General features: G+C 44.8%; 1 protein-coding gene across 1 annotated transcript in view; it reads left to right on the top strand.

Annotated features, from left to right (window-relative positions):
- LOC308334452 (nesprin-2-like) overlaps nt 1-27628 on the top strand; it is a 54117-nt gene that overhangs the window by 22014 nt on the left and 4475 nt on the right. Inside the window, exons 9-19 of the mRNA XM_080791208.1 lie at nt 2937-3103; nt 9575-9737; nt 10741-10931; nt 12524-12674; nt 14474-14656; nt 15597-15734; nt 16810-17001; nt 17613-17907; nt 20345-20431; nt 23864-24009; nt 26907-27033. Of these exons, the coding sequence (XP_080647334.1) occupies nt 2937-3103; nt 9575-9737; nt 10741-10931; nt 12524-12674; nt 14474-14656; nt 15597-15734; nt 16810-17001; nt 17613-17907; nt 20345-20431; nt 23864-24009; nt 26907-27033 (1840 nt within the window). The remainder of the gene's footprint in view (nt 1-2936; nt 3104-9574; nt 9738-10740; nt 10932-12523; nt 12675-14473; nt 14657-15596; nt 15735-16809; nt 17002-17612; nt 17908-20344; nt 20432-23863; nt 24010-26906; nt 27034-27628) is intronic.

The raw sequence follows: 27628 nt of genomic DNA, 5'->3' as shown, positions 1-27628 counted from the left end.
TGCGCCCTCTACCGATATTGACGTCAGACTTCGGTGCTCTATTCATCAGGTATCTCATACCTGACGAAGACCCGTAAGGGTCGAACCGTTGTTACCTAAATAAAGTGTCCTTGGAGCTGATACACAGTGTGCGGTCGGACAACCCTTCTTTTTCATTGTACGTACAGTACTATATATAGTTTTTTTTTGTTCAGCACCTGTAGAATTTCTTGAGATGTGCGTGCTTCCGTTTGAATCCTCTCTATATGCTAATAACCTGTTGGAAGCGTTGTCTATTTTCACTGCGCTACTACAACATGTGCACATCGAATTATATCGAGCCCTTTAGATTCCTTGACGTCATCAGACGATAAATGTGGCTAAATGTGGAACAGAACTACTGGATAGGAATATTGCAACAGTTTACTGTAGATGTGCAGGTATAGTCTTGTATGCTGTCATTAGTACATCATCATGTACTCTGATTAATTAATTCACGTACACACCAAACCAGGGACGTGCAGAGAGGCAGGGGCTGAAATCCCCGTAAGAGGGCACTTTTGGACAACAAAATGCGAAAATAGCTGATCTACAAGCTCACAATGCGTCGCGCCGCGACACTTCGTGAGCTTGTATATCAGCTATTTTCGGGGCGCAACCCAGCACTCTCTTTAGCTAGAGGAGATGCGGCATATGACATGGATTTCTAAACACATTTGTTCAATGCAAAATACTGCAGTGTTCAAGTTCAGGAGAACTTCGGGAAAAAAAGCAATTCTCCTGAATGCTGCCTTCCGGCCGGCATGGCATGGAAAGGAGAGGAGAGGCATTTGCGTTTCTTTCACCTTAACCCATTCTGACCTGAGATCAGATTCATACGAGGTTTACACTGGACACACACTGGTCTGATGAACCCATTCTGACCTGAGATCAGATTCATACGAGGTTTACACTGGACACACACTGGTCTGATGAACCCATTCTGACCTGAGATCAGATTAAAAAAAATGTCAGTCGTTCTTCGATTTTCCAAAAATAGCAGACCTACAAGCTCGTAGCGCGCCACTCGGTGGCGCGCTATGAGCTTGTAGATCTGCTATTTTTCAATAGCTAAAGCATAACATGATGCCAACACCAGAAAGGGGAAAGTATGTCCAATTTACAAGACTAAATAGGCTAGCATAATAATAGTATAGCATAGTAATCTAGGCAGATTAATGAATACAAATTAATTATTGTATAGAACTTAAAAGTACTGTATATACTCGGAGCGAAGTAACATACTGTTTGTTATCACAGAGTACATTACAAAATGCACGCACTGCTGCCAATTAGTCAACAAATTAATTGGGGCACAAATGGGGCCACCTGGTCAAACGTGCTCCAGAATCACACACACACACAGCAGAGTGGCTGGCTGCAGGTCTGGAATGCTGCCACCTCGGCCGCTTTGTTCAAACAAAACAATTGTCTTTTCATTTTACAGAAGGCCCCTTTGTTGTCTGTCATTATGTCACCATGCAGCATGCTGGGTTGGTTTGTAGCACAAGTTAATGAGGGGTTTGGGGACAGCGTCTGATTATTGTATTGTAGATGCTGGAGATTGAGATGAGCCAAATGGTAGCCCAGAGGCTCCTGACCTGACAATATAACACTGTGTTTATACTGTTTTGCACCCAAAACACTTCCTATGGTGGTGATTATGGACAAAGTAGCAGCTAATTAACCTAACCAGAAGCAAAACAGGTGCTCGGCTTTCTGAATGAGAACAGCATGCAGGCTTTTTTTTAAATACGTGACAAAATTTGACTGCCATAGGATTTTTTTGAATTTTCATTTTTTCATGTCATTATGAAAGCAGTGAATCATAGCTTCAAATTGACATATTGGTGGTTCAGTTTGACCCACCAGTTTTGGAGATATGGCTTATATAGAGTAATGTCTTGCAGAGAAACAGCGAGTTGAGAAAACAGGCTTGAAAGGTTCACTTCTGTGGTCTCTAACATTACACCTACAGTAGCTACATTTATCTCATATTTACATGTCGATGTCAGCTCTGACATTTGCAAGAAGGGTGAAGTGTCCTAATTTAACATTTCAATTACTAACTAAAAGTGTATGCACACACTGTGACCAAATACAATTATGGCTCTGTCACCTCACTATAGGACTGATAATAGTGTCTCTGTCACCTCACTATAGGACTGATAATAGTGTCTCTGTCACCCCACTATAGGACTGATAATAGTGTCTCTGTCGCCCCCACTATAGGACTGATAATAGTGTCTCTGTCTCCTCACTATAGGACTGATAATAGTGTCTCTGTCTCCTCACTATAGGACTGATAATAGTGTCTCTGTCGCCCCACTATAGGACTGATAATAGTGTCTCTGTCTCCCCCACTATAGGACTGATAATAGTGTCTCTGTCGCCTCACTATAGGACTGATAATAGTGTCTCTGTCACCCCACTATAGGACTGATGATAGTGTCTCTGTCGCCTCACTATAGGACTGATAATAGTGTCTCTGTCGCCTCACTATAGGACTGATAATAGTGTCTCTGTCGCCCCACTATAGGACTGATAATAGTGTCTCTGTCGCCCCCACTATAGGACTGATAATAGTGTCTCTGTCGCCCCACTATAGGACTGATAATAGTGTCTCTGTCGCCCCCACTATAGGACTGATAATAGTGTCTCTGTCGCCCCACTATAGGACTGATAATAGTGTCTCTGTCGCCCCACTATAGGACTGATAATAGTGTCTCTGTCGCCCCACTATAGGACTGATAATAGTGTCTCTGTCGCCTCACTATAGGACTGATAATAGTGTCTCTGTCGCCTCACTATAGGACTGATAATAGTGTCTCTGTCTCCCCCACTATAGGACTGATAATAGTGTCTCTGTCTCCCCCACTATAGGACTGATAATAGTGTCTCTGTCTCCCCCACTATAGGACTGCATGGAGGAGATCAATCTGTTCAGCGAAAACAAAAGCCACTTGAAGCAGCTTGGGGAGCAGCTGCTGTTAGCCAGCGATGAGGCCAAGCAGAGGCAGGTCCACGGCACTCTGCAGGAGGTCAACCAGCGCTGGAACAACCTCTTCCAGCACATCGAGGCCAGGTGAGAGAGACCGCATGCTGCGCAAGATTGCTTGACCGGCTCCCCCGGTCGTTAAAATTAATCATGTTCTTGTGGGAGAGGGGGAAAAAAGGAAAGAGACCAAGAAACCGCGGGAACCCCTTTTGGTGTTTTAACTATAAGCATACTTTAACTATTGAAAAATAGTTTTTTTCGAAAAATCGTAAAAATGTGGCACAAATCTTTGAATATATATTCTTTCAGAGCAAACGTTATTTTTTATTTCGACGTCAGGCCTGAATTGGTTAATAGTCTGGTAAATGCATGGTACATGCATGGTACATGCATGGTACATGCATGGTACATGCATGGTACATGCATGGCGAGAATAAGAAATACTGCCGAGAGTTTTGAAACGTCATGTCCACTATGGTGTAAGGAACCTTAATAAATATCATTTTGAAGCTTTGGAGCATTACCCAGTGTGCGGGCCTTAGTTTTGTTATTGTTACAACCTCGGCCCGGCACCTGGCTTTAAAGGAGAATTCCATGCTAGAAGGCTTTTTTACGGCTTTCTTTGTAGTTGTTACGTCCCCACCAAAGAGGTCCAGGTGGTTTTTTTGTGCAAAAACTACTTATTGGCTATTTCCCCTACCATAAGCTTATTTCCATCGAAATAAGTAGTAAAGTGTGCCGCTTGGGATATTATTTACATTATGAAGAGAGGATATAAAGGATATAAAATATAATGATTTTGAGCAATGGCAATAAGCGAATTAGCACAACACCCCATAGCCCCATTCAAGGTAAGAAAGCCTTCTAGCATGGAATTCTCCTTTAAGTGAGTGGATGTGTGTGCTTTATTGCTCCATTCTAAGAATAAATGTATAATATTTACACCTACGCATTTCGGCAACAATGTCTTCATCTTGACTTGATTAGTATGAACACGTTAGCTTGGTGTGGATTCACCTTTACACTCACACGACATTCAATCAGGGGATCAACAGGTCTTGTATGTATGTGTATGTATGTGCACATGTGCATACTCAGGTGCAGGCGCGTGTCTGCATACAGTATGTGTGTGCCTGGTGCATGTGGTCCCAGTGTGTATGTGCGTGCGTGTGTGTGTGTGTGTGTGTGTGAAGCAGACAGCAGCGTTTGTGCTGCACTCTATTAAAAGCTTTTAATGCATAATAATGCGTGCATGTGCTTATGTGCTTGTGAGTGTGAGTGTGAGTGTGAGTGTGCGTGCGCGTGTTCTCACGCAGTTTGGAATGCATCACTGAACCGTAGTAATTACGCTTTTAGCCTATTCACCTGCTGTTGCCGAGCGAGCCGAGGTCTGCAGCTGTCATACAATACGACGTGTCTGTACTGAATGTACAGACTGTACGTTAACTTACCACCATGATATTATACTATTAGTACTTTGACCCCCATTCAGACAGATGGTCGTGGATTTGGTGGTCAAATATAGCCCCCTCCCTCCCCCCCCCCCCCTCTCCATCTCTCTCGCCCACCATCCAAAGCTGCAGCATATAGACTTGACTGTCAGGCTGTACCATATGGCCCTTAAACCCCATGTTCAACCAACCCCCCATCTTCAGCGTTCAGGGTCCTGAGCAGAGGGTCCTGTGTTGGTATGGAGAGCAGTCTGCCACTATGCTCATAGATACATCATAGACCCTATAGGGCTGGCTTGTGGAGATGCTGTTGCCGTAGCATGCTGTGCTGCCAGTTAATCAGACATAGTTTTATTGGGGTGCCTGGTAGCTCGGCTACCAGGCAGTGGGCACCCCTGGACCCTGGTAGCCGAGCTACCAGGAACCCCCATACAGTATATCCAAACGGAAAAAGTCCTGTCTGATTGTATTAAACTATACGTCAAACTCACCCAACATTACAGCTGTATACGTGAAGCTTGATTTATCCCCTTTCTATCTGCAAAGTGTTTGTTTCACTGTAGACATGTTATTTGAGCGTGTGTGTGTGTGTGTGTGTGTGTGTGTGTGTGTGTGTGTGTGTGTGTGTGTGTGTGTGTGTGTGTGTGTGTGTGTGTGTGTGTGTGTGTGTGTGTGTGTGTGTGTGTGTGTGTGTGTGTGTGTGTGTGTGTGTGTGCGTGTGTGCGAGTGTGCGTGCAGCTTGTGCGTGTGCACACACATAATGTGTTCTCACACAGTTTGGAATGCATCACTGAATCGTGTAATTATGCTCCTTTCTTGCCAGAAAGGAGCTACTTTCTTTCAAGAAATTAATTGCAGGTGATTATATTTCTAAGTTTTGGAAGCACTCTTTCAGTAAAGAAAGGTCTCTTTCAGTAAAGCAACCTCCTGATGCCTCCTGTATTATGTGCAAATTAAAAACAGGTGGTACGCAGAGCACTTCAACACAATATATGCCAGAACCCGAGAATGTCGGTTTTCGTTGATTTCTATTAATCCAGAATCAATACAATTATATTTACCGTATTTTAGCTTCCCATCGCTATAGGCAACGCTTGCTTCCATGGTGCGACGTCATCGTAATCGAAAGACGTTGTGCGCACGTGATCTTAATCAGCGTTTTCTCTGAAGTGAGGCTCAGACTGAGGTGAGGGATGTTAAGAGCTAAATAAAATATTAGTTAACATATTAGCGTTTCTAACGCTTGGAGAAGGTGATCCATTGTGGCACGAAAATGGACACCCGTGGCTTGAGTTTAAGACTCAATCTGTGTCTTCCGCAAGCGGTTAGGGTTAGGTTAGGGTTTGGGGTAATTAGGGTGTAGGGTTAGGTTGGGGTTTGGGGTAATTAGGGTGTTGGGGTTTGGGGTAATTAGGGTGTAGGGTTAGTTTAGGGTAATTTTGGGGTAATTAGGGTGTCAGAATATTGCGTGTCGGACTGTTAGCACATCGGACCAAATACATGCACCCAGGCGAGAGTGCCTTTCACTGCAGTCAAGTTATCCTTTGTTGATAGTCTGTTGAAACTGGCTTTTTTTTGTACAACCGAAGTGTGCGTGCGTGTGACTGTAATCTACTCAAAGTCGGTTGAATCTTGAATCTGTCCGTTGCCAGGTGTGTGGGTTGAAACGTGAAGGGCATGCTGTAGATTAGAATGTGGATGTATAGACGGAATATGGAACGAACAAGGAGTCACAATTAGTTTTGTCTTACATTCAAATTAGGGGATTCAACAGGCCTTGTTCAACTGCTTGCGGCTTGAGTCCTATAACTTGTTCACATACTGTATAAATAGCCTCAACGCAACGTGCCCTCTACCACGGAGTATCCAAGCAACTATGAAGCTCTCCTGTTGTGCCCGGCTGTACATTTCAGCTTGTCCCTTATTATCCTCACCTATCCTCTCCAGCTGTATTCTCTTCTCCTCTCTTCACTCCTCTCCCTCCTGTCCTCCCTAGCGTAGTGGGGGGGCTCCCAGGTCCTCCTGTCCCCCCTTTGCGTAGCGGGGGGCTCCCAGGTCCTCCTGTCCCCCCTTTGCGTAGCGGGGGGCTCCCAGGTCCTCCTGTCCCCCCTCTGCGTAGCGGGGGGGCTCCCAGGTCCTCCTGTCCCCCCTCTGCGTAGCGGGGGGGCTCCCAGGTCCTCCTGTCCCCCCTTTGCGTAGCGGGGGGCTCCCAGGTCCTCCTGTCCCCCCTTTGCGTAGCGGGGGGCTCCCAGGTCCTCCTGTCCCCCCTTTGCGTAGCGGGGGGGGGCTCCCAGGTCCTCCTGTCCCCCCTTTGCGTAGCGGGGGGGCTCCCTCTCCCAGGGCAAGGCTTTGTCTTTGTTGGGGGCTTGGGGCCCCACTTTCAGTGGCGGAAAAAGTACTCAATTGTACCAATACTGCAATTTAGAACTACTTTGTTACAAGTAAAAGTATACAAAAGTATCTGCATCAATATGTTAAATCTTAAAGTACTAATAAGTAAAATATTTTGAAAATATCAGATCTGCTATTTTCAAATGGCCGAAATGTATCGGGATGAAGTGGTTATATTGTATGTTTTCTATTCGAAATAACAAATCGCCAAAGTAACTTAAAGTTTTCAAATAATTGTAGTGAAGTAAAAGTATACACATTTTGGCAATGAGATGTACGGTAGTGTGGAATAGAAGTAAAAGTATACTGGAAGTTGGAAATACTCAAGTGAAGTACAAATACCTCAAAGTACTTAGTTACTTTCCACCACTGCCCACTTTTCCTACTGTATATAAATATATATAATATATATACAGTATAAGTATACTGTATAGGCTTTGTTAGGCTGTCAGAGGGGGTGGGGGTGGGGGGGGGGTTAGAGGGTGGGAAGAGGAGAGAGAGAGATGAGAGAGAGAATAAACAGACAGTATACTGTGGCAGACTACCTAACCACAGTAACTGACAAAAACCTGAGAAAGACTTTGACAATGTACAGACTGAGTGATCATAGTCTGGCAATAGAGAAGGGCAGACACAGACAGACCTGGCTGCCCAGAGAGGAGAGGCTGTGCTGTCACTGTGATGACGGAGCTATAGAGACAGAGTTACACTTTTTAACACAATGTAAAAACTACACAAATATTAGAGAGGAGTTCTTCCCAAAATTTGAAACAAATTTCCCAGAATTCAGAAGTATGACAGAAAGGGAAAGATTACCAGTCCTTCTGGGGGAACAGAAAGAATGTGCCGTTTTGGCTGCAAAATATGTCAATTCCTGTCACAAGAAAAGGGACAACCAGTAGGACACACATACAGTATGCCATGTTTTATTTTCTGCACCACCTGCTTTATTTTATATTATTTTAATTTATTCTTTCATGTCATTGATATTATGTTGTTATGTTGTTTTTTGTAATATCTGTGATTGTGCTTTGGCAACACTTTTAAAACGTCATGCCAATAAAGCCTGTTGAATTGAGAGAGAGATGAGAGAGAGATGAGAGAGAGATGAGAGAGAGAGATGAGAGAGAGATGAGAGAGAGAGAGAGAGAGAGAGAGGGATGAGAGAGAGAGATTGTACGAGTTCACCTGACATGAACAAGTTTTGATTAATGTAAATATGGCTGGCTGTGTACTGAGCAGTACAGTATGTTCTAGTAGTCTATTTTGTCCTTGAAACAAAATTACTAGCTCTCTCTCTTATCTTTCCTCTGTCGCACGCACACACGCACACACGCAGCTTTTTGAGGGGCGCTAGCCCCTCCTATATACAGGTTTAATAATGTTAACGCCATTGACAATGAAGGGTCATCTTGTCCCTAACACAAACATTAAATTAACAATATAAAGAGAATTTAGTGTTTGTGTTGGCACCGTTTGTTTTACATCACCATTACATCACCTAATCAACATGAGTTAGACTTTTAATATATTAATAGCGCCCCTCACTTCACACGGGTGTGATTTTATTTTAACCCATTTTGGGCCGGAGGGGGAACCCCTTTTGGTGTTTTAAACATTGTAATAATTTAGCTATTGAAAAATAGCAGATCTACAAGCTCATAGCGTGCCACCGAGTGGCGTGCTACGAGCTTTTATAGGTCTGCTATTTTTTTTTTTATCGTTAAAATGTGGCGCAAATCATTGAATATATATCTCAGAGCGAACATTTTTAACTAAAATATTTGCTTCTGGGGGGTCCCTGGAAGTACATGTTTTGAGATGGGGGTCCGTGGCCCAATAGAGAGAATTCTGGGGGTCCTTGACATGAAAAAGGTTGAGCACCGCTGATATAGAAACATGAGGTTTTTCAGAAAAATTTTAGGATTTAGAAGCCTTTTTTTAGCCTTTATAAGAGAAACAAGCCCCTGTTGGCTCTCCATGGGTGAAGTGAACTCAGACTCCAGAACACAGGGCGCACTTCAGCCATTCAACTTCAAACAGCAGCTGTGGAGAAAGCTTCCATTGGCCCTGTGCGAGTGTGCGTTGCCATGACAGTGTCGTTGGCAGCGAAGGCTCCTTTTGTGGAGAAAAATAAGGGAAGTATATCTAAATATATATACTGTGTATATATATACGCACATCTCTAAAAAAAACTTCTACAGGTGCTGAACAGATATACCTGTATGTCCGCGAGAACACTGACACAGCTGCGAGGTTTCTGTGTGGGAGCTTATACCAACATTATTATAATTATTAGTTTTTATTTTGATTTTATTTTGTTTTCAATGAGATTCTAGTTCTGTGAGCTTATCTGCTATTTTTGAAGATTTTAAATAAAGACTACAACTAAGGATATTTGTATTATAGTTAGTCATCATTTTTTAAATTAAAGAATTAAAAAAATCCAATTGTAGTTTTTGTCATTGTGTTAGTTTTAGTTAACTAGTAATAACCCTGGAGCTTAAGTGTGTGTGTGTGTGTGTGTGTGTGTGTGTGTGTGTGTGTGTGCGCGCGCTCGCACGGACACTCTGGTGACGGTGCAGCAGCTGGATAAGAACATGACTAACGTGTGTGTGTGTGCAGAGTGAGGAAGCTGAAGGACACTCTGGTGACAGTGCAACAGCTGGATAAGAACATGACTAACGTGTGTGTGTGTGTGTGTGTGTGTGTGCAGGGTGAGGAAGCTGAAGGACACTCTGGTGACGGTGCAACAGCTGGATAAGAACATGAGTAACCTGCGAAGCTGGCTGTCCCGCGTGGAGGCGGAGCTATCCCGACCAATCACATACAGCGTTTGTCACCACGGGGAGATCCAGAGGAGGCTGCAGGAACAGCAGGTACACTTAGAGATCCATGAGGAGGCTGCAGGAACAGCAGGTACACTTAGAGATTCAGAGGAGTCTGGCTGAAAAGCAGACCAGTACCGTGTCCCCTAGGGTAGGTACCCTCACAAATGGAATAACGTGTTCCTTCCACGCTGTACGTCCAACCAGGGAAACTCCCCCCTGTCAGGTTGTAAGGGAGCAACTTGGACACTCAGGCATGAAGGAAGCATGAGTTCAAGTCCGTTGCTCTCCCCTTGTCCCCCATATATGGGGACTAGGTTGGTGGAGGGTGTGTTTAGAGCCCAGGATCACATTAGATGATTGACAACAGGGGTGAAAAATGGGTTACAAAATCGTGGGATTCACACTGGTCCCCAATACGGTTGCCTGGTCGCCCCCTGGCCGTGATTCACACTGGCCTTAAGATTCTTCAGCCGTATTCTATGCTCTCACATCGCATCGATCCGTATGAAGTACACTTCACTCAAACAACTCTGATTGTCTCTGACACCGAGACCTTCACTTTGGAACATGTGTCCTTTCCTTCATTCTGTTGTTAGTCTTTCTTTCTTTAAGATCTACATACAAATTCTTCTCTGAATCGGTAGTTTCACAAAGTGTGATAAAATGACACAGATGCTTTCTCGGTTCTAATAGGTTAATTCATTTCTTTCTTTCTTTCTTTCTCTCCCTCCTTCCATCCCACCCTCTGTCTTAAGGGACTCCTCTATACTACAGTAGATGTCCGATCAGGCCCGGGGAACCAGGCGCTCCGCCCGTCCCCGAGTGCCCACGCTTAATAATGCATATTATATATGCTTAATAATGCATATTATCTATGTCCTTTGTGTTTTTGGGGATCATCACATACTGTATAGTGCAGAGTGCCATACCTCTCTGTCTCACATCTGTGTCTGTCTGTGTGGACATGCGGTCTGTCTGTCTGTGTGGACTGACTCCATGCCGTCTGTCTGTGTTTACTGACTCCATGCCGTCTGTCCGTCTGTCTGTCCAGGAGCTCCAGAGGGACATTGAGCAGCACACAGAGGGCGTGGCGTCCGTGCTGAGCCTCTGTGACGTCCTGCTGAGGGACGAGGACGCGGCGTGTGGGACGGAGACGGAGAGCGACTCCCTGCAGGAGACCAGCCGCAGCCTGGACCAGCGCTGGAGGGCCATCTGTACCATGGCTCTGGACCGCAGACTCAGGTTGGGTCTATGTCTCTCTCTCTCTCTCTCTGTGTACCATGGCTCTGGACCGCAGACTCAGGTCTGTCTCTGTCTCTCTCTCTCCCGGAGACTCAGGTTGGGCTGAGGGAGCTCTCTCTCTCTCATTTTAGTATTTGTCTTTAGCTTTCTCTAATGCTCATTATGCCATAGTCACAGTGCTGCCAGAATTGGCCAAAAATTACATTCATGGAAATTAATTTCGAATGATTTCGAATGATTTCGAATGTATATGATTTTAATATGAATATGATATGAATATTGCAGCCTGATGTGCTGTAAAACTTTCTTTATGTATATGGTCCGGTCCTGTATGGGCCGTGGTTGGTGCTGAGAAATGTGCTCTCTTGAGTCTTTGCGAGATCAAATTAATGATTCATAATTATCTTAATAGCCTAATTTTTGTAGTTTACGTGGCACCACAGAGTCTCACCAGAACTCACACAGCAATTGTATTGTTATTTTTTTTAATTCAAATCTTAATTTAATACATTCGATTATTCTTTTATTTTTTTACATTAGAATATTCATTCGAATATGGAATATTCGTTGGCAGCACTATTATGCTAATGCTTGTAACGTTTTGTGTTTGAGTCCTAAAACACCTTTTGTTCCAAAGGAAAATTAACATCTTCATTGCAAAATCAGTCATCAAAGACATCTGTCCCAGTCTAGAGATAATAATTAACTGACATGGTTGTAAAACTCACCAGAATATGTGTTGGGTGAACCTTACAAAATGCTTGGTTTCGGAGATGCCAGCATAGTCTGTGTTTGTTAAGTGTTGTGATAAACGAAGCAATACATGTTGGGTTCCTTTTTGTCAGAGGTGATGTAGGTGGCTCAGTGGCTGGATGGTAACCGCAAGGTTGCCAGTTCGAACCCTGTGTGCTCCCCCAGAGTTAGTGTCGAAGTGTCCTTGAGCAAGACACTGAACCCCTAATTGCTCCTGATGTGCAGGTTGGTGCCTTGCATGGTTTCCGTCGCCATCGGTGTATGAATGTGTGTGACATCAGACATCAGAGACACATACTTCCCACAGATCACAACCACACACGGAGATTTTGAAAACATGACCAATGACAAAAAACTCCCATATCTGCTGGGCGAAGTACAACAATGTGCAAACACAGCAGCAAGATTTGTGAGTTGCTGTGATAGGAGAAGGATATCAAATGGAACACAACCACCCTAAAGACTAATCATTGCGTATATTCCTGCACTATACCTGCATCAAGTGATCTTGGTACACAGAAGTTGATCTATTGAAGATTCTGACCTTCAAAGTACATAATTTTGTTCTGATTGTATTGCTGTATCGTTGTATTGTTCTTTCTGCTTTGGCAATGTAAACGTATGTTTTCTCATGCCAATAAAGCCCTTTGAATTGAAAATTGAATTGAATTGTGTGTGTGTGTGTGTGTGTGTGTGTGTGTGTGTGTGTGTGTGTGTGTGTGTGTGTGTGTGTGTGTGAATGGGTGAATGTAATGCACAATCTATGTAAAAGCGCCTTGGATAAAGGCTCTATATAAATGCACCATTTACCATTTATTATGGATTATTACACATTGCAGGATTGAGGAGACGTGGAGAATGTGGTGCAAGTTCCTGGACGACTACTCTCGCTTCGAGGACTGGCTCAAGATGGCCGAACGCACGGCGGCCAACCCCAACTCTGCCGACGTCCTCTACACGGTGGCCAAGGAGGAGCTGAAGAAGTTTGAGGTTGGTTTGTAGAGCGGCCGAGCGCCCACACACACATCAACATGAATTTACCCCAACAACCTGCTATGACTGAGATATTTGACATTTGCCTGAGAAGTGTTAAAATTGGATATAGGGGGAAACAAAATGTAACATTGTATCACCTTTAGTGAAAGAGAAAAGGCCTAAGAACCGCCTAAGACCTGGAAATAAGAGTGTCAAAATAGGGGCCTTAAACGCCACGGGGGTCCGGGAGGGAAAATCTAAAATATCGGAGTTGGAACCTGAGACCTTGACCAGCCCCATTTACCCGCTGAGAGCTGTTCATGAGGTGGACAGCCGTTTGCCCCCGCCGGCGGGGGATTGGGGCTCAAAAGGTTTCATAGTCTGGATTTTTGGTGCTGAAATAACGTTGAGCGGTGGCGAGTAAAAACAGAGAGAAGGGCTAGAGCGGTGGTGGTGGTTTGCTCTTCACCGCGGCTCAGTGACGCCATGTTGTAGTTCGGTGGTCACCTCAGTGACGTCATGTTGTAGTTCGGTGGTCACCTCAGTGACGTCATGTTGTAGTTCGGTGGTCACCTCAGTGACGTCATGTTGTAGTTCGGTGGTCACCTCAGTGACGTCATGTTGTAGTTCGGTGGTCACCTCAGTGACGTCATGTTGTAGTTCGGTGGTCACCTCAGTGACGTCATGTTGTAGTTCGGTGGTCACCTCAGTGACGTCATGTTGTAGTTCGGTGGTCGCCTCACCACCGGAAATACAGACTATGTATGAGCCTTTACAGTGTTCATTGTTTAGAACAGTGGTTCCCAAAGTGGGGTCCGGGGGACACGTAGGGGTCTTCCAGGGGGCCCATTTGGTTCAAATTAACATTGATTTAACAATACAAATGCGGGTCTCAGAGATAGAAATGCCATTAAATAGCCATTAAAAGCCTGTTGCATATCAAACTGAGGGTTGTTGACATTAAAATGGTTGAGAATCACTGCTAGAGCCGTAAAAATGTTCTCTTATGGGGGGTCCCTGGCAGGTCTTTTCTTAATTTTTTATTGTTTTACAAGACAAGACAGAAAAAACAAACTTACAATATATATAACATCACAGACGTACAAAAAATAAAAAACAGAAAAATAAAAAATACAACAGGCATCGACATTGCGTTTTAAAAAGTTACATACATCTTTCTAGGCATTCACAGTTGTCTCTCATTCCCCTATACCCTTAAATATTGTCCATTTATACCATTTGTCCTCCATTTTTTCTTCTTGTAGCCTCAGACTGTGTGTTAGTTTCTCCATAAAATGAATCTCCTGAATCAAGTCCTCCCACTGTTCCTGTGTTGGAGGTTCCATCTGTCCCCATTTTCTTGTGATAGCTTTCTTTGCTGCCGCCAATAAAATGTTTATCAAATATCTATCCTCTCCTCGTATCTGACCCCCCATCAGGTTTCCTAAATACAAAACATCACACTTCATAGGCACCTCGTATCCCAATATCTTTTGTATCTGCTCATGTATAATTTTCCAAAACAAATCTATTTTGGGACATTTCCAAAAAACATGTGAGTGATCTACATTTGCATCCCCACAACCTCTCCAGTATCTGTTGCTTCTGGCAGGTCTTTTCAAATGGGGGGTCCACGGGCCAACTACTGTCAATTTAGGGGTCCTTGAGGTGAACAAGTGTTTGAACCACTGATTTAGAAGCATACAGAACATATCCATTCTTCCTGGTTCTCCCTCTCAGGGTTGCCAGGTTCCTGATTTAGAAGCACACAGTACACACAGAACATATCCATTCTTCCCGGTTCTCCCTCTCAGGGTTTCCAGAGGCAGGTCCATGAACGTCTGACGCAGCTGGAGCTGGTCAACACTCAGTACCGCCGGCTGACCATGGAGAACCGCACGGACCGGGCCAGCCAGCTCAAAGCCATGGTCCACCAGGGCAACCAGCGCTGGGACGCTCTGTACCGCAGGGTGGCGTCCGTCCTCCGCAGGCTCAAGGTAATTCAAGAGATCCATCTGAGTTGAGTGTTGGTTTAACTCTGAGAGTGTTGGTTTAACCCCTTTAGGTGTTAGCATCGTGTTATGTTTTAGCTATTGAAAAATAGCAGATCTACAAGCTCATAGCGCGCCACCGAGTGGCGCGCTACGAGCTTGTAGGTCTGCTATTTTTGGAAAAATCGAAGAACGACTGACACATAGAAACACGGCTTTTTCAGAAAACTGTCAGGATGTAGACAAGACATTTTTAGAATCTGATCTCAGGTCAAAAATGGGTTACAAACTCTGAGAGTGGCAAATGGATAAATTAACTCTGTGACTATTTTAACCCAATCAGGACAGGAACCCCTTTTGGTGTTTTAAGGATTATGTTATACTTTAGATATTGAGAAATAGATCTACAAGCTGCCGCACCATGAGCTTGTAATAATATATGAGATATTTTGAAAAATTAATCTTGAAAATGTGGCGCAAATCTTTGAATATTATATTATTTCAACGTTTTTTTTAACCCAAATATTTGCTTCTGGGGGGTCCCGGAACACCATATTTTCAGATGGGTGGTCGGCGGCCAAATATAAATACAGATAATTCTGGGGGTTCTTGACATGAAAAAGGTTGAGCACCACTCACATAGAAACATAGGTTTTTCAGAAAACTTTTAGGATTTAGAAATTGTTTTAATCGGCCTCAGTCCAAAATGGGTTAAAAAAGAAGTTAGTCAATTGCCCTATACATAATTAGTTTGGTGTGGTATTCGGCTCTCAGTTAACTTAAATTAGCTATTTAATTCACGGGTGCTCGTTGTACATTTGTGACGTGTTTAGTTTGGTGGTGCCTGTGGTTCTCTCCTCCTCTCAGCATTTCACCAGCCAGAGGGAGGACTTGTATTTTGTGTTTAGTTTGTTGGTGCCTACATGTGGTTCTCTCCTCCTCTCAGCATTTCACCAGCCAGAGGGAGGACTTCGAGGGCACCAGAGAGAGCATGTTGGTGTGGCTGACAGAGCTGGACCTGAAGCTGACCAACGTGGAGCACTTCTCAGAGAGCAACGTCCACTGCAAGATGCAGCAACTCAATGTAAGTATACACGCACGTATACACGCACGCACACATCATAATTTTTCGACCGCGGTTCGAGATCATGGATTTCACAATGCCACGCCAGACCTTCCGGTCCTTCGTTGCCATCCCCAGTTCCTGCTTATACCGATGCATGTGTCCCTATAGCGATGACATCACAGGGAACGACTGGTTTTCTACCTCTGGTCTGCTTTGAGGCAGGACTACCAGAGAAGAAGAAGGGAAGATATAACCTCATGATCAGCTCTGTAGCAGACAGTCAGTCCACGATAGTAATATGCAATGTGTGGAGTGAGTGTGGAAATATTGCGACCCTCTCCATCGTCAAAGTTGCCCCACCCCCTGCTTTAAACCTCAATGTCTCTCCTCCACACTCACCCACATGTACAGTATCTGCCATCACCCGGCCAGTCCATCATAGTGTTCTAATATCTCTGGCTCCACAGGGCTTCCACAAGGAGATAGCGCTCTCAGGGCTCTCAGCGCTCTCAGGTCTTCCAGAAGGAGATAGCGCTGAACAACACAGATAGACGGCCTCATCGTGTTCTTATATCTCTGCATGGCTCCCCAGGGCTTCCAGAAGGAGATAGCGCTGAACAGAAAGCCTATAGATAGACAGCCTCATGGTGTTCTTATATCTCCCCAGGGCTTCCAGAAGGAGATAGCGCTGAACACGGAGCGTATCGACGGCCTCATGGTGTTCTTATATCTCCCCAGGGCTTCCAGAAGGAGATAGCTCTGAACACAGAGCGTATCGACGGCCTCATGGTGTTCTTATATCTCCCCAGGGCTTCCAGAAGGAGATAGCTCTGAACACGGAGCGTATCGACGGCCTCATGGTGTTCTTATATCTCCCCAGGGCTTCCAGAAGGAGATAGCTCTGAACACAGAGCGTATCGACGGCCTCATGGTGTTCTTATATCTCCCCAGGGCTTCCAGAAGGAGATAGCTCTGAACACAGAGCGTATCGACGGCCTCATGGTGTTCTTATATCTCCCCAGGGCTTCCAGAAGGAGATAGCTCTGAACACGGAGCGTATCGACGGCCTCATGGTGTTCTTATATCTCCCCAGGGCTTCCAGAAGGAGATAGCACTGAACACAGAGCGTATAGACGGCCTCATCGTGTTCGGCGAGGGCCTGATCCAGGGCAGCTGCCCTCAGGACGCTGCCCTCATGGAGGAGGAGCTGGAGGAGCTGCACTCCTACTGCCAGGAGGTGTTCGGTCGCCTGGTCCGCTTCCACCAGCGCCTCAGCCAGCCACAGGTTAGACCTCTCACACACACACACACACACACACACACACACACACGCACACACACGTACGCACGCAAGCACGTGCGCGCGCACTTCATCAAAGTTTGATGACATTTTAGTAATGGTGGCCCGGGCCTTGAAATGAAACGGGTTGAAAACCACCGGTCTACTATTTTAAAATGAATATAATGCAAGATGTTACACTATGTATTAGCTTAAAAACTAGTTAAACGTTTTTAACTCACATCTTTGCTTCTGAGGGGGGTCCCTGCAGGAACAACATATTTTCAGATGGGGCTCGTGGCCAAATACATAATAATTCCGGGGGTCCTTGACATGAACCACTGACATAGAAATATAGGTTTTTCAGAAAACGGCCTCAAGTCTAAATGTAAATCGCTGTGGATTAAGAGCGTCTGCTAAAGGCCTAAATTTTAAATTGTAATGCAGTCCTAATGTAGCTCACATAGTCCTGCTCTCTCTCTCTCTCTCTCCCTCTCTCTCTCTCTCTCTCTCTCTCTCTCCCTCTCTCTCTCTCTCTCTCTCTCTCCCTCTCCCTCTCCCTCTCCCTCTCCCTCTCCCTCTCTCCCTCTCCCTCTCCCTCTCCCTCTCCCTCTCAGTCGGTCAAGGAAGAACCGGAGCTCTTTGGCGACGGCACCTCCCTGGAGGGCAGCTTGGAGCTGATTGGCCGGCCGTGGCTGGGCGGGCGGAGCCAACACGGCGGCCTGCCGGCCACGCCCGTCCACCTGCTCCGCTGTCCGCTGGAGCGCGCGGGAACGCCGGCCAGCGTGGAGTCTCTGCCGCTGGAGTGGGACCACACGGGAGACGTGGGAGGGTCCTCCTCACACGAGGACGACGAGGACGAAGACCGGCAGGACGATGAAGACGAAGGCTCGTACTTCAGCGCACTGTCAGGTAGGAGGAGAGGTACTATGTTTACCCAGGGTAACTGGACTAAGCTCAAGAACTTGTTTACAGCCAGGCCCTGCTCATAGAACATTTCATGGTAGAGGTTCAATGCCTTGTCCAAAGGGCACTTCAGCGGTGATAATTTTAACGTGCCGGTCCGGGGATACGAACTAGCGACCTTCCGATATCAAGACCGCTCCGCAAACCATTCGGCCACCGCTGCCTCTAGAAGTAGGAGGAGAGTTACAGTCTTTCCTTCCACAACCCAGTGTTGTTTTCGTCGACTAAAACTGTGACGAAAAATGTTCATCGACTACCTTTTTTCACTGACGGAAACTAAATGGAACTCGGCTACGATGACTAAAACTAAGACTAAATACATTGACAATTTCGTCAACAAATAAAAACTATAGACTAAAATGTTAGAGAGAGCACAAGAGATCCAGTATAAGTCATTTTACACTCTGTTGCATCCTGAAAATAGCAGATCTACAAGCTCACAACGCGTCGCGCTGTGACGTGTTGTGAGCTGCTAGATCTGCTATTTTCAGCAAGTGTAAAATCAGTCATTACGATGGCATCAAGGTCCGCCAAAATACATTTTAGTCGACTAAATCAACTGTAGATTTAGTCGACTAAAATCTTATGAAATTTTAGTCGACTAAAACTAGACTAAACACTAAAACATTCCGAGTGACTAAAATGCGACTAAAGCTAAGTGAAAACTATTCAAGACACTATGACTAAAACTAGTCAACACTGGTTCCACCACAGCCCATCCACAGTGACCACTGCTTCATCATTCATTTTTGAGTTTTTTTCTTCCCTTTTATCTTTTTTTTCTCCGTTCATAAATCAGTGCTATTGAAGGTATCTGGAGAACTCGCCAGTTTACCAACTCTGATGACATTCTTCATCAATGTCTTCATCGTTATGCTAACATGATGTCAACCCCACAGATAATAATAATAATAATAATAATAATAAAACTTTATTTGTATAGCACCTTTCATGACATGAAATGCAGCTCAAAGTGCTTTACAGAAAAATGGAGAATAGAAAGAAAAGCAAGGCAACAACATTAAGAACAAGCAGTAATGCAATACAGTGAGGACATGAATAACAAAAATAAAAGATCAATTAAAAGCAATGTTGTAGAAGTGGATCTTGAGCTGAGCTTTAAAAATGTCTACGGAGGCTGCCTGACCATGTTATAGTTCATTTCCAAAGTGATTTTGTGCAATTAACCCATTCTGACCGGGCACCCATTTTGGTGTTAGCATCATGTTATGCTTTAGCTATTGAAAAATAGCAGATCTACAAGCTCATATCGCGCCACCGAGTGGCGCGATACGAGCTTGTAGGTCTGCTATTTTTGAAAAATTCGAAGAACGACTGACATTTTTAGAATCTGATCTCAGGTCAGAATGGGTTAATCAGACCAGTGTGTGTCCAGTGGAAACCTCGTATGAATCTGATCTCAGGTCAGAATGGGTTAAATGATAAAAAAGTTGAGTATGTGAATACCAATGCACTGAAACGCAGCGACTCTGTAAACTGGCGAGTTCTCAGTGTGTTGTTTCGAAAATATTGAACCAATGGAAAGTAGTAAAAAGCGCTTCGGACAAAACCTCTTAACTCCATTGGACCCTCAAACTCTCTGCTAAAGCAGCTAACACCTACCCCTCTCATGCAAGTAATTAACAATAAATAAAGTCAAAACACCAACTTTGATGAGGCAGTATTGCTTTGTTTTCAAAGTATAAGATTTTCTTAATTTCCTGACAATGATATATTTTTCATGTCCTGAAAAATGAACATTTTGGAGTTAGGTGGTTTTTTCCCAACAGCAGAGATATGTTTTGTATATATTTCACTACTAATAATAAGTGCAAATAACAATAATAAGTGCAAATAACCAGATGACGTGAATCGTGATACATTATATGGAGTATTTCTTTGAGGGGCTCCTATTATGTCCAGCTTTGAGGGTTTGTGTGTTTGTTTAAACACAAACATCGAAGACAAAAGTGAGGACGCACATTGTGATTGGCCAGAACGAGATGACGTCGTACGATGATAAGAGCACCCTCAGTCACTTCACACGGGTGTGATTTTTATTTTTAATAATGCCAATTTATTTTTAATTTGTACTGTAATGCACATTATATATACCCACACCCAATGTGCTAAATATATTTTGTTTTAAAAGGCCACACACAGCACGCTTCTCCACAAACGCATCATTTAAATAAATGCACCCGTCACATAATGAGGGATAATGAGGGTCAATTCAGGGGTCCTTGACATGAAAAGAAAGTTTGGGAACCACTGATATAAAACACACGCACGCACACACACACACACACACACACACACACACACACACACACACGCACAAAACCAACGGTTCCATCTTCATTCCTGACCGTCTCTCTCTCAGAGAGCCTGGAGGAGGAGGAGGAGTATACGGAAGCCTGGGAGGGCCCCTCCGCCCAGGGCCCCTCCACCCTGGGACCCTCCTCTCTGGGTAGGAGTCAACCTGTTCCTCCACCCCATCGCCAAGTGCACCCCCTGACCCCCCACCACCCTTTTACACGCTCTGAGATCGCCAAGCGCACCCCCCCCCCCCCCTCTCACCCCCCCCCCACACACTTCTCCACGCTCTGAGAACCATGTCACAAATATACTGTCACCATCATGACATTTTACTCTACGCATTGATGATCGTCGTAATAAATAATTGCGTTTGATGATAATAATTATTGTGTTTAGGGCGTTGAACATTAAGCACGTGTAAATAAAAAATAAAACATTTTAGTTTTGACTTTTGGCTTTCAGGCTTTGTAAGCACGAATTGAATCAGAATATAATCAAAATAAATCAATATATATACTTTTATTTTTCATTTGAATACTCAAGTAGCCTACTTGCTTCTTAATTTTGTTTTAAATAGCAGAAATCGCTGATCTACAAGCTCACAGAGCTTTAGAGCGGTTATTTAAATGGCAGAAATCACTGATCTACAAGCTCACAGAGCTTTAGAGCGGTTATTACCTATAACTATGTTCTAAAAATAAATGATAAATGTATGTTCTTTTAAACGCAAAAGATGAATTTATACAGTTGTCATTGGAAACAGTTCTGAGGATTATGCAAAGTATAAACTGCTGCAATCAGGAATAATCACGATCAGGCGATTATTATGTAATGATTGTGACAGCTCTATCAGGGGCTGGGTGTTGCTTCATGGCTGCAGCTGTGTCACTCCTCCACTCTCCCGAGGAAGGCTTTCCCCCTCCTCCTCCTCAGCTGTGTCACTCCTCCACTCTCCAGAGGAAGGCTTTCCCCCCTCCTCCTCAGCTGTGTCACTCCTCCACTCTCCAGAGGAAGGCTTTCCCCCTCCTCCTCCTCAGCTGTGTCACTCCTCCACTCTCCAGAGGAAGGCTTTCCCCCCCTCCTCCTCAGCTGTGTCACTCCTCCACTCTCCAGAGGAAGGCTTTCCCCCTCCTCCTCCTCAGCTGTGTCACTCCTCCACTCTCCAGAGGAAGGCTTTCCCCCTCCTCCTCCTCAGCTGTGTCACTCCTCCACTCTCCAGAGGAAGGCTTTCCCCCCCTCCTCCTCAGCTGTGTCACTCCTCCACTCTCCAGAGGAAGGCTTTCCCCCTCCTCCTCCTCAGCTGTGTCACTCCTCCACTCTCCAGAGGAAGGCTTTCCCCCCTCCTCCTCAGCTGTGTCACTCCTCCACTCTCCAGAGGAAGGCTTTCCCCCTCCTCCTCCTCAGCTGTGTCACTCCTCCACTCTCCAGAGGAAGGCTTTCCCCCTCCTCCTCAGCTGTGTCACTCCTCCACTCTCCAGAGGAAGGCTTTCCCCCTCCTCCTCAGCTGTGTCACTCCTCCACTCTCCAGAGGAAGGCTTTCCCCCTCCTCCTCAGCTGTGTCACTCCTCCACTCTCCAGAGGAAGGCTTTCCCCCCTCCTCCTCCTCAGCTGTGTCACTCCTCCACTCTCCAGAGGAAGGCTTTCCCCCCTCCTCCTCCTCAGCTGTGTCACTCCTCCACTCTCCAGAGGAAGGCTTTCCCCCTCCTCCTCAGCTGTGTCACTCCTCCACTCTCCAGAGGAAGGCTTTCCCCCTCCTCCTCCTCAGCTGTGTCACTCCTCCACTCTCCAGAGGAAGGCTTCCCCCCCCCCCTCCTCCTCAGCTGTGTCACTCCTCCACTCTCCAGAGGAAGGCTTTCCCCCCTCCTCCTCAGCTGTGTCACTCCTCCACTCTCCAGAGGAAGGCTTTCCCCCCTCCTCCTCAGCTGTGTCACTCCTCCACTCTCCAGAGGAAGGCAACAGAACCACTGTGGTGCTGCTGATGAACTTTTGCATATTGTTCTTTTTTTTTCTCCCCTCTTTTGGCTGTTTATTTGGTTTTGTTTTGTTTAGTTTAGTTTTTCCTTGCCTTGGTTCGGGAGTGTAACCCAGCAAGCCAAATCTTTACGTCATTTCCAGGACGTTTTCACCAGTTTAAATAATATACAGTAGCTTATTCTGGGCCAGATCATCTGACTAATTATGATATGACTCTATCGGACTCTCTCTGATTCATCCAGGGACGTCTGTCTTAGTGGGCAGAATGTATGATGGTTGAAATCAGGTGATATTCTGGGCCAGATGTGACTAGTCTTGGTTTGACCTTATTTGGCCCCAATGGTCCAGGGCCTGACCGTGCTTGCTGGGAAATGCTGGGGTTCTTCAGCCATGCATGAAGTCATCATTTCCTCCAGGGTGGGCATCAGGGACAGTTACAAAACACTGTACTCACTATACTTGGGTTCTGCTCGTGTCTTTCGCTCTGCTATTCTGTCACTGCTTCTACTGTATTTTTTAATGTGTCTTTCTCCCCCCTCCACTATAGGGCATAGCAGTGGTGGCCATTTTCCGGTTCCATTGATCCAGACCCCATTCGTTTTTTTTCCCCATTGATATTTCCCAAAAATCATTTTTTTGTGAGCCTATAGAATCAAGCCATCCAGGATCCTGGGGAAATCATGATCCATAATAATGAATTGCATTTTTTATAGCGCTTTTCCAAGTGCTCAACAAAGCGCATTACAATGGTTCATTCATTCATACATTTGATTCTGTTAAAAACTAAAACAACAAAACAAACGGTACAATCGTGTTTTTCTGGATTGATGGAACGCAACTGCTATGTCCTTATTGTCCTATAAATATCATATCCTCAGGTAAAGCTTTTTTATGACCTAGCCGTGGGTTAAAGTGTCTAGAATAAGGTTTGTCTGTACAGTATGTGTGTCATTGTGAATGAAAAGATTTAGTTTTCACACAGTCATGTGTGAAAACTAAATGGAAACTGAATTTAAACTAAGCTATGACGACTAAAACTAAGGCTAAATATACATATACAAATAGACAATTTCGTCAACAAATGCAAACTACACAAAAATCATAGTCTTTAGTCGACTAAAACTAGACTAACACTAAAACATTCCAGGTGACAAAAATGTGACAGAAACTAATAATTGATAACTATTAAAAAGACTATATGACTAAATATGGCAAAAGATAGCAGACCGGTGGCAACTCCCAACGCATCGTGTTGCAAGTTAACACCATGTGAACTTGAAATTTGGCTATTTTACGGAACAATACAGTATCTAGACAGAACCAATGAAGCACAGTATGTGTGGTTTAAGTGGTTATAGTTCATGTACACAGACATGAACTGTGATCAATTCCAAACTTTTCATCGTGTGGCATTGATACACACATTGAGATAAGGAGAGGCACCAGAGCCAATATGCTTGGCCTGGATCCATGCTGGAAGTCAAACTGGAGAGAGAGAGAGAGAGAGAGAAAGGGATAATAAAAGTGTTGTAGGGAATTATCACCCACTGTGTGTGTGTGTGTGTGTGTGTGTGTGTGTGTTTGCGCGCATATCTGTGTGCCGTTTCAGTTCCATCCAGGTCCAGGTCCATACCCACAGAGTCTCCACCGTGGCAGACTCCTCCTGGAGAGTCAGTGAGTTCAGCTGGAGTCCAGCTGAGGATCCATGAGGAACCGCCGCCCTCCCACACCAGCACCCCACTCAAACCGGGCTATGTAAGTCCAACCCTCCCACACCAGAACACCACTCAAACCGGGCTATGTAAGTCTAACCCTCCCACACCAGAACACCACTCAAACCGGGCTATGTAAGTCTAACCCTCTCACACCAGCACCCCACTCAAACCGGGCTATGTAAGTCTAACCCTCTCACACCAGAACACCACTCAAACCGGGCTATGTAAGTCTAACCCTCTCACACCAGAACACCACTCAAACCGGGCTATGTAAGTCTAACCCTCTCACACCAGAACACCACTCAAACCGGGCTATGTAAGTCTAACCCTCTCACACCAGAACACCACTCAAACCGGGCTATGTAAGTCTAACCCTCCCACACCAGAACACCACTCAAACCGGCTATGTAAGTCTAACCCTCTCACACCAGAACACCACTCAAACCGGGCTATGTAAGTCTAACCCTCTCACACCAGAACACCACTCAAACCGGGCTATGTAAGTCTGATGATTCTCCCACAACGATACAAATGGAGGGTTTTTTTTGCTACTCTGAGCACAGTATTTTCACATTCTAAATATTTAGACACAGTGGACGCTCAACTCAACTCAACTTTATTTATATTGCACATTTAACAAAGTCAACCAAAGTGCTGCACAGGTTAAAAGAAAGACGAGGGCGAACAATGCAATATATAAACAAACATTATGACATATAAACAGGCAGCAGAAAAGCAATAGCAAACAGCAAAAGCAAAAAGTGCAATATAAACAGACATCTGTAGGCAATAGCACAAAACTAGCAAGCATTTGCTTACAGTGAGGAAAAGTGGGGCTTAAAAGCCAAGGAGAAACAATATACGTTTTTAGCAGGGATTTAAAAAAAAGGCTATTAATACAGGGAGCGCCCAGAGAACAGTATAGGGGTCTTGAGGTGTCTTGCTCAGGGACACTTGGACACATTATGGACTGGACACACTGGGGGCTGATGCATCCATCCATCCATCTTCATGGATGGATGGATGGGGCTGATATGCAGGCCTTCTGATCTAATTTAATTGGAGTAATTAATGCCCCCTCGTCTTAAATGTTTCATGTTATACTGTAGTGTACATAATGTAGAGTTGTATTTAGAATTATTCATGAAGTAAAGACGGAATCGTTCAATAAACGACCTAAATATTTCATATTGAGAACAATTGCATATATACAAAACTATAAAATGTGTTGTCCCCTTTTGTCTAGCATTCCTCCCATGTGTCTTTACTCTCAGTGGCCTACAGTATATAGCCCTACTGTAGGTGGAGAGCAAAATATGAATCAGTTCTTCCTGGGTCCAGAATAAGCTTTTTTCAAGGTCTTGTACTGTTAAATGTATCCAGAAGTGTTGTGTTAATGTTTGTGATAATATGCCACATCAGTTCGTCCTTCAGCCACAGGATCAACCCCGGTTCTGTGCAAACGTATTCTTAACTGTGAGATATTGTCCCGCTGACACAGACAGACCTCGTTAATTTAGCAAATTTCTCAGCTAATAAACTCACTGCAGCTGTCCTCGTTCACGTCATCATTCTTCCTGCTAAAGTGAAAACGTGTGACCGCACAGCGGTACGTTTTGGCACGCTCAGTTGGCAGATAATATACTATATATATATACTAAAACTAGATGGACGATATTGGTTCATTATGGCTGTAAGAGCCATATGGTGTCTATGGGTTTATACTATTGAGGATGTCACCACTACACAGGGCATGGCCAAGGTTACCTGCGTCTGCGTGTATTTACAGTAATGCGCCCCCAATCAAGCAGCAGGTGTTACTGATTGGCAGAGGCGCACTGTTTGTAACTGTGCAACAGGAGCTGTGGTCTGTATTCTGGACGTTTCATTGTTTATTTATTTAAAGGACCACTTCACCGCTTTTCAACCTATCGTCATATAATATAGGTCCTCACTAATATATAATCATCATGAAAAATGGTGCAATTTTTTTCTACTCGGTCTGTGTCTCATGGGAGGGCTGTGGGCAGTTCAGAAACCGTCTTCCATTCATTCAACCATCTCTATTCATAAGTGTGTGGATTTGTGAACAACGTGTTCTGGTCCTCTGGTCATTCTGGTCATTCTGGTCATTCTGGTCATTCTGGTCCTCTGGTCATTCTGTGTCCTCTGGTCCTCTGCATTCTGTCATTCTGGTCCTCTGGTCATTCTGGTCATTCTGGTCCTCTGGTCATTCTGGTCCTCTGGTCATTCTGGTCATTCTGGTCCTCTGGTCATTTGGTCATTCTGGTCCTCTGGTCATTCTGTTCTCTGGTCATTCTGGTCATTCTGGTCCTCTGGTCATTCTGGTCCTCTGGTCAGTTCTGGTCCTCTGGTCATTCTGGTCCTCTGGTCATTCTGGTCCTCTGGTCATTCTGGTCCTCTGGTCATTCTGGTCATTCTGGTCCTCTGGTCATTCTGTTCCTCTGGTCATTCTGGTCCTCTGGTCATTCTGGTCCTCTGGTCATGCTGGTCATTCTGGTCATTCTGGTCCTCTGGTCATTCTGGTCATTCTGGTCATTCTGGTCCTCTGGTCATGCTGGTCATTCTGGTCATTCTGGTCCTCTGGTCATTCTGGTCATTCTGGTCCTCTGGTCATTCTGGTCATTCTGGTCATTCTGGTCCTCTGGTCATTCTGGTCATTCTGGTCCTCTGGTCCTCTGGTCATTCTGGTCCTCTGGTCATGCTGGTCATTCTGGTAATTCTGGTCATTCTGGTCCTCTGGTCATTCTGGTCATTCTGGTCATTCTGGTCCTCTGTCATGCTGGTCATTCTGGTCATTTGGTCCTCTGGTCATTCTGGTCATTCTGTTCCTCTGGTCCTCTGGTCATTCTGGTCATTCTGGTCATTCTGGTCCTCTGGTCCTCTGGTCATTCTGGTCATTCTGTTCCTCTGCAGCTGCGTCTGATGTCGGAGTGCAGCGGCAGCATCCAGAGCATCAAGAGGGTGTCGTTGATCCTGGATGACGAGGAGCAGCCGGAGGAACCGGGCCTGACGGGCCTCAACACCACGGACCAACAGTCAGGTACAGCAGGAGGTCCAGGGGGTCCCCCAGATACATGACAGTTTGGAACCAAATGGACCCTTATGTGTCTAACTCTGAGAGTGTACAAATGGAACCAAATGGTTCCACTCAGAGTTAAATTATTAATTTAAATTCGATCGGTCCAACGGTACCATAGATTAGAAAACAGTAGATCTACAAGTTAAAGTGTTTAAAATAGTCACAGTGTTAATTTATCCATTTGCCACTCTCAGAGATAAACCAACCACTCAAATCCCAAAATCCCAAAATGGGTTAAACAGATTTTCATGATATATATATATATCACTATAGTTTCCCCAGTAATATTGATCCATTTTACTGGGGAGCCCCTGGGAGTCCCTTTAGACCGCACTTTGAGAACCCCTGAATTAGACAGACCATGTGATTCCAGCTGAGAGACGAGTATCCCACGTCGGTACTTCAAACTATTCAATTCATAACAAGGGATTTTAACCCATTCTGACCTGAGATCAGATTCATACGAGGTTTCCATTGGACACACACAACTGGTCTGATTAACCCATTCTGACCTGAGATCAGATTCTAAAAATGTCAGTCGTTCTTCGATTATTTT

This window comes from Protomyctophum bolini, assembly GCF_963924005.1.
Source record: "Protomyctophum bolini genome assembly, chromosome: 19".
In the NCBI taxonomy this organism is placed as follows: Eukaryota; Metazoa; Chordata; class Actinopteri; order Myctophiformes; family Myctophidae; genus Protomyctophum; species Protomyctophum bolini.
This window is presented reverse-complemented; position numbering and strand designations above follow the sequence as displayed.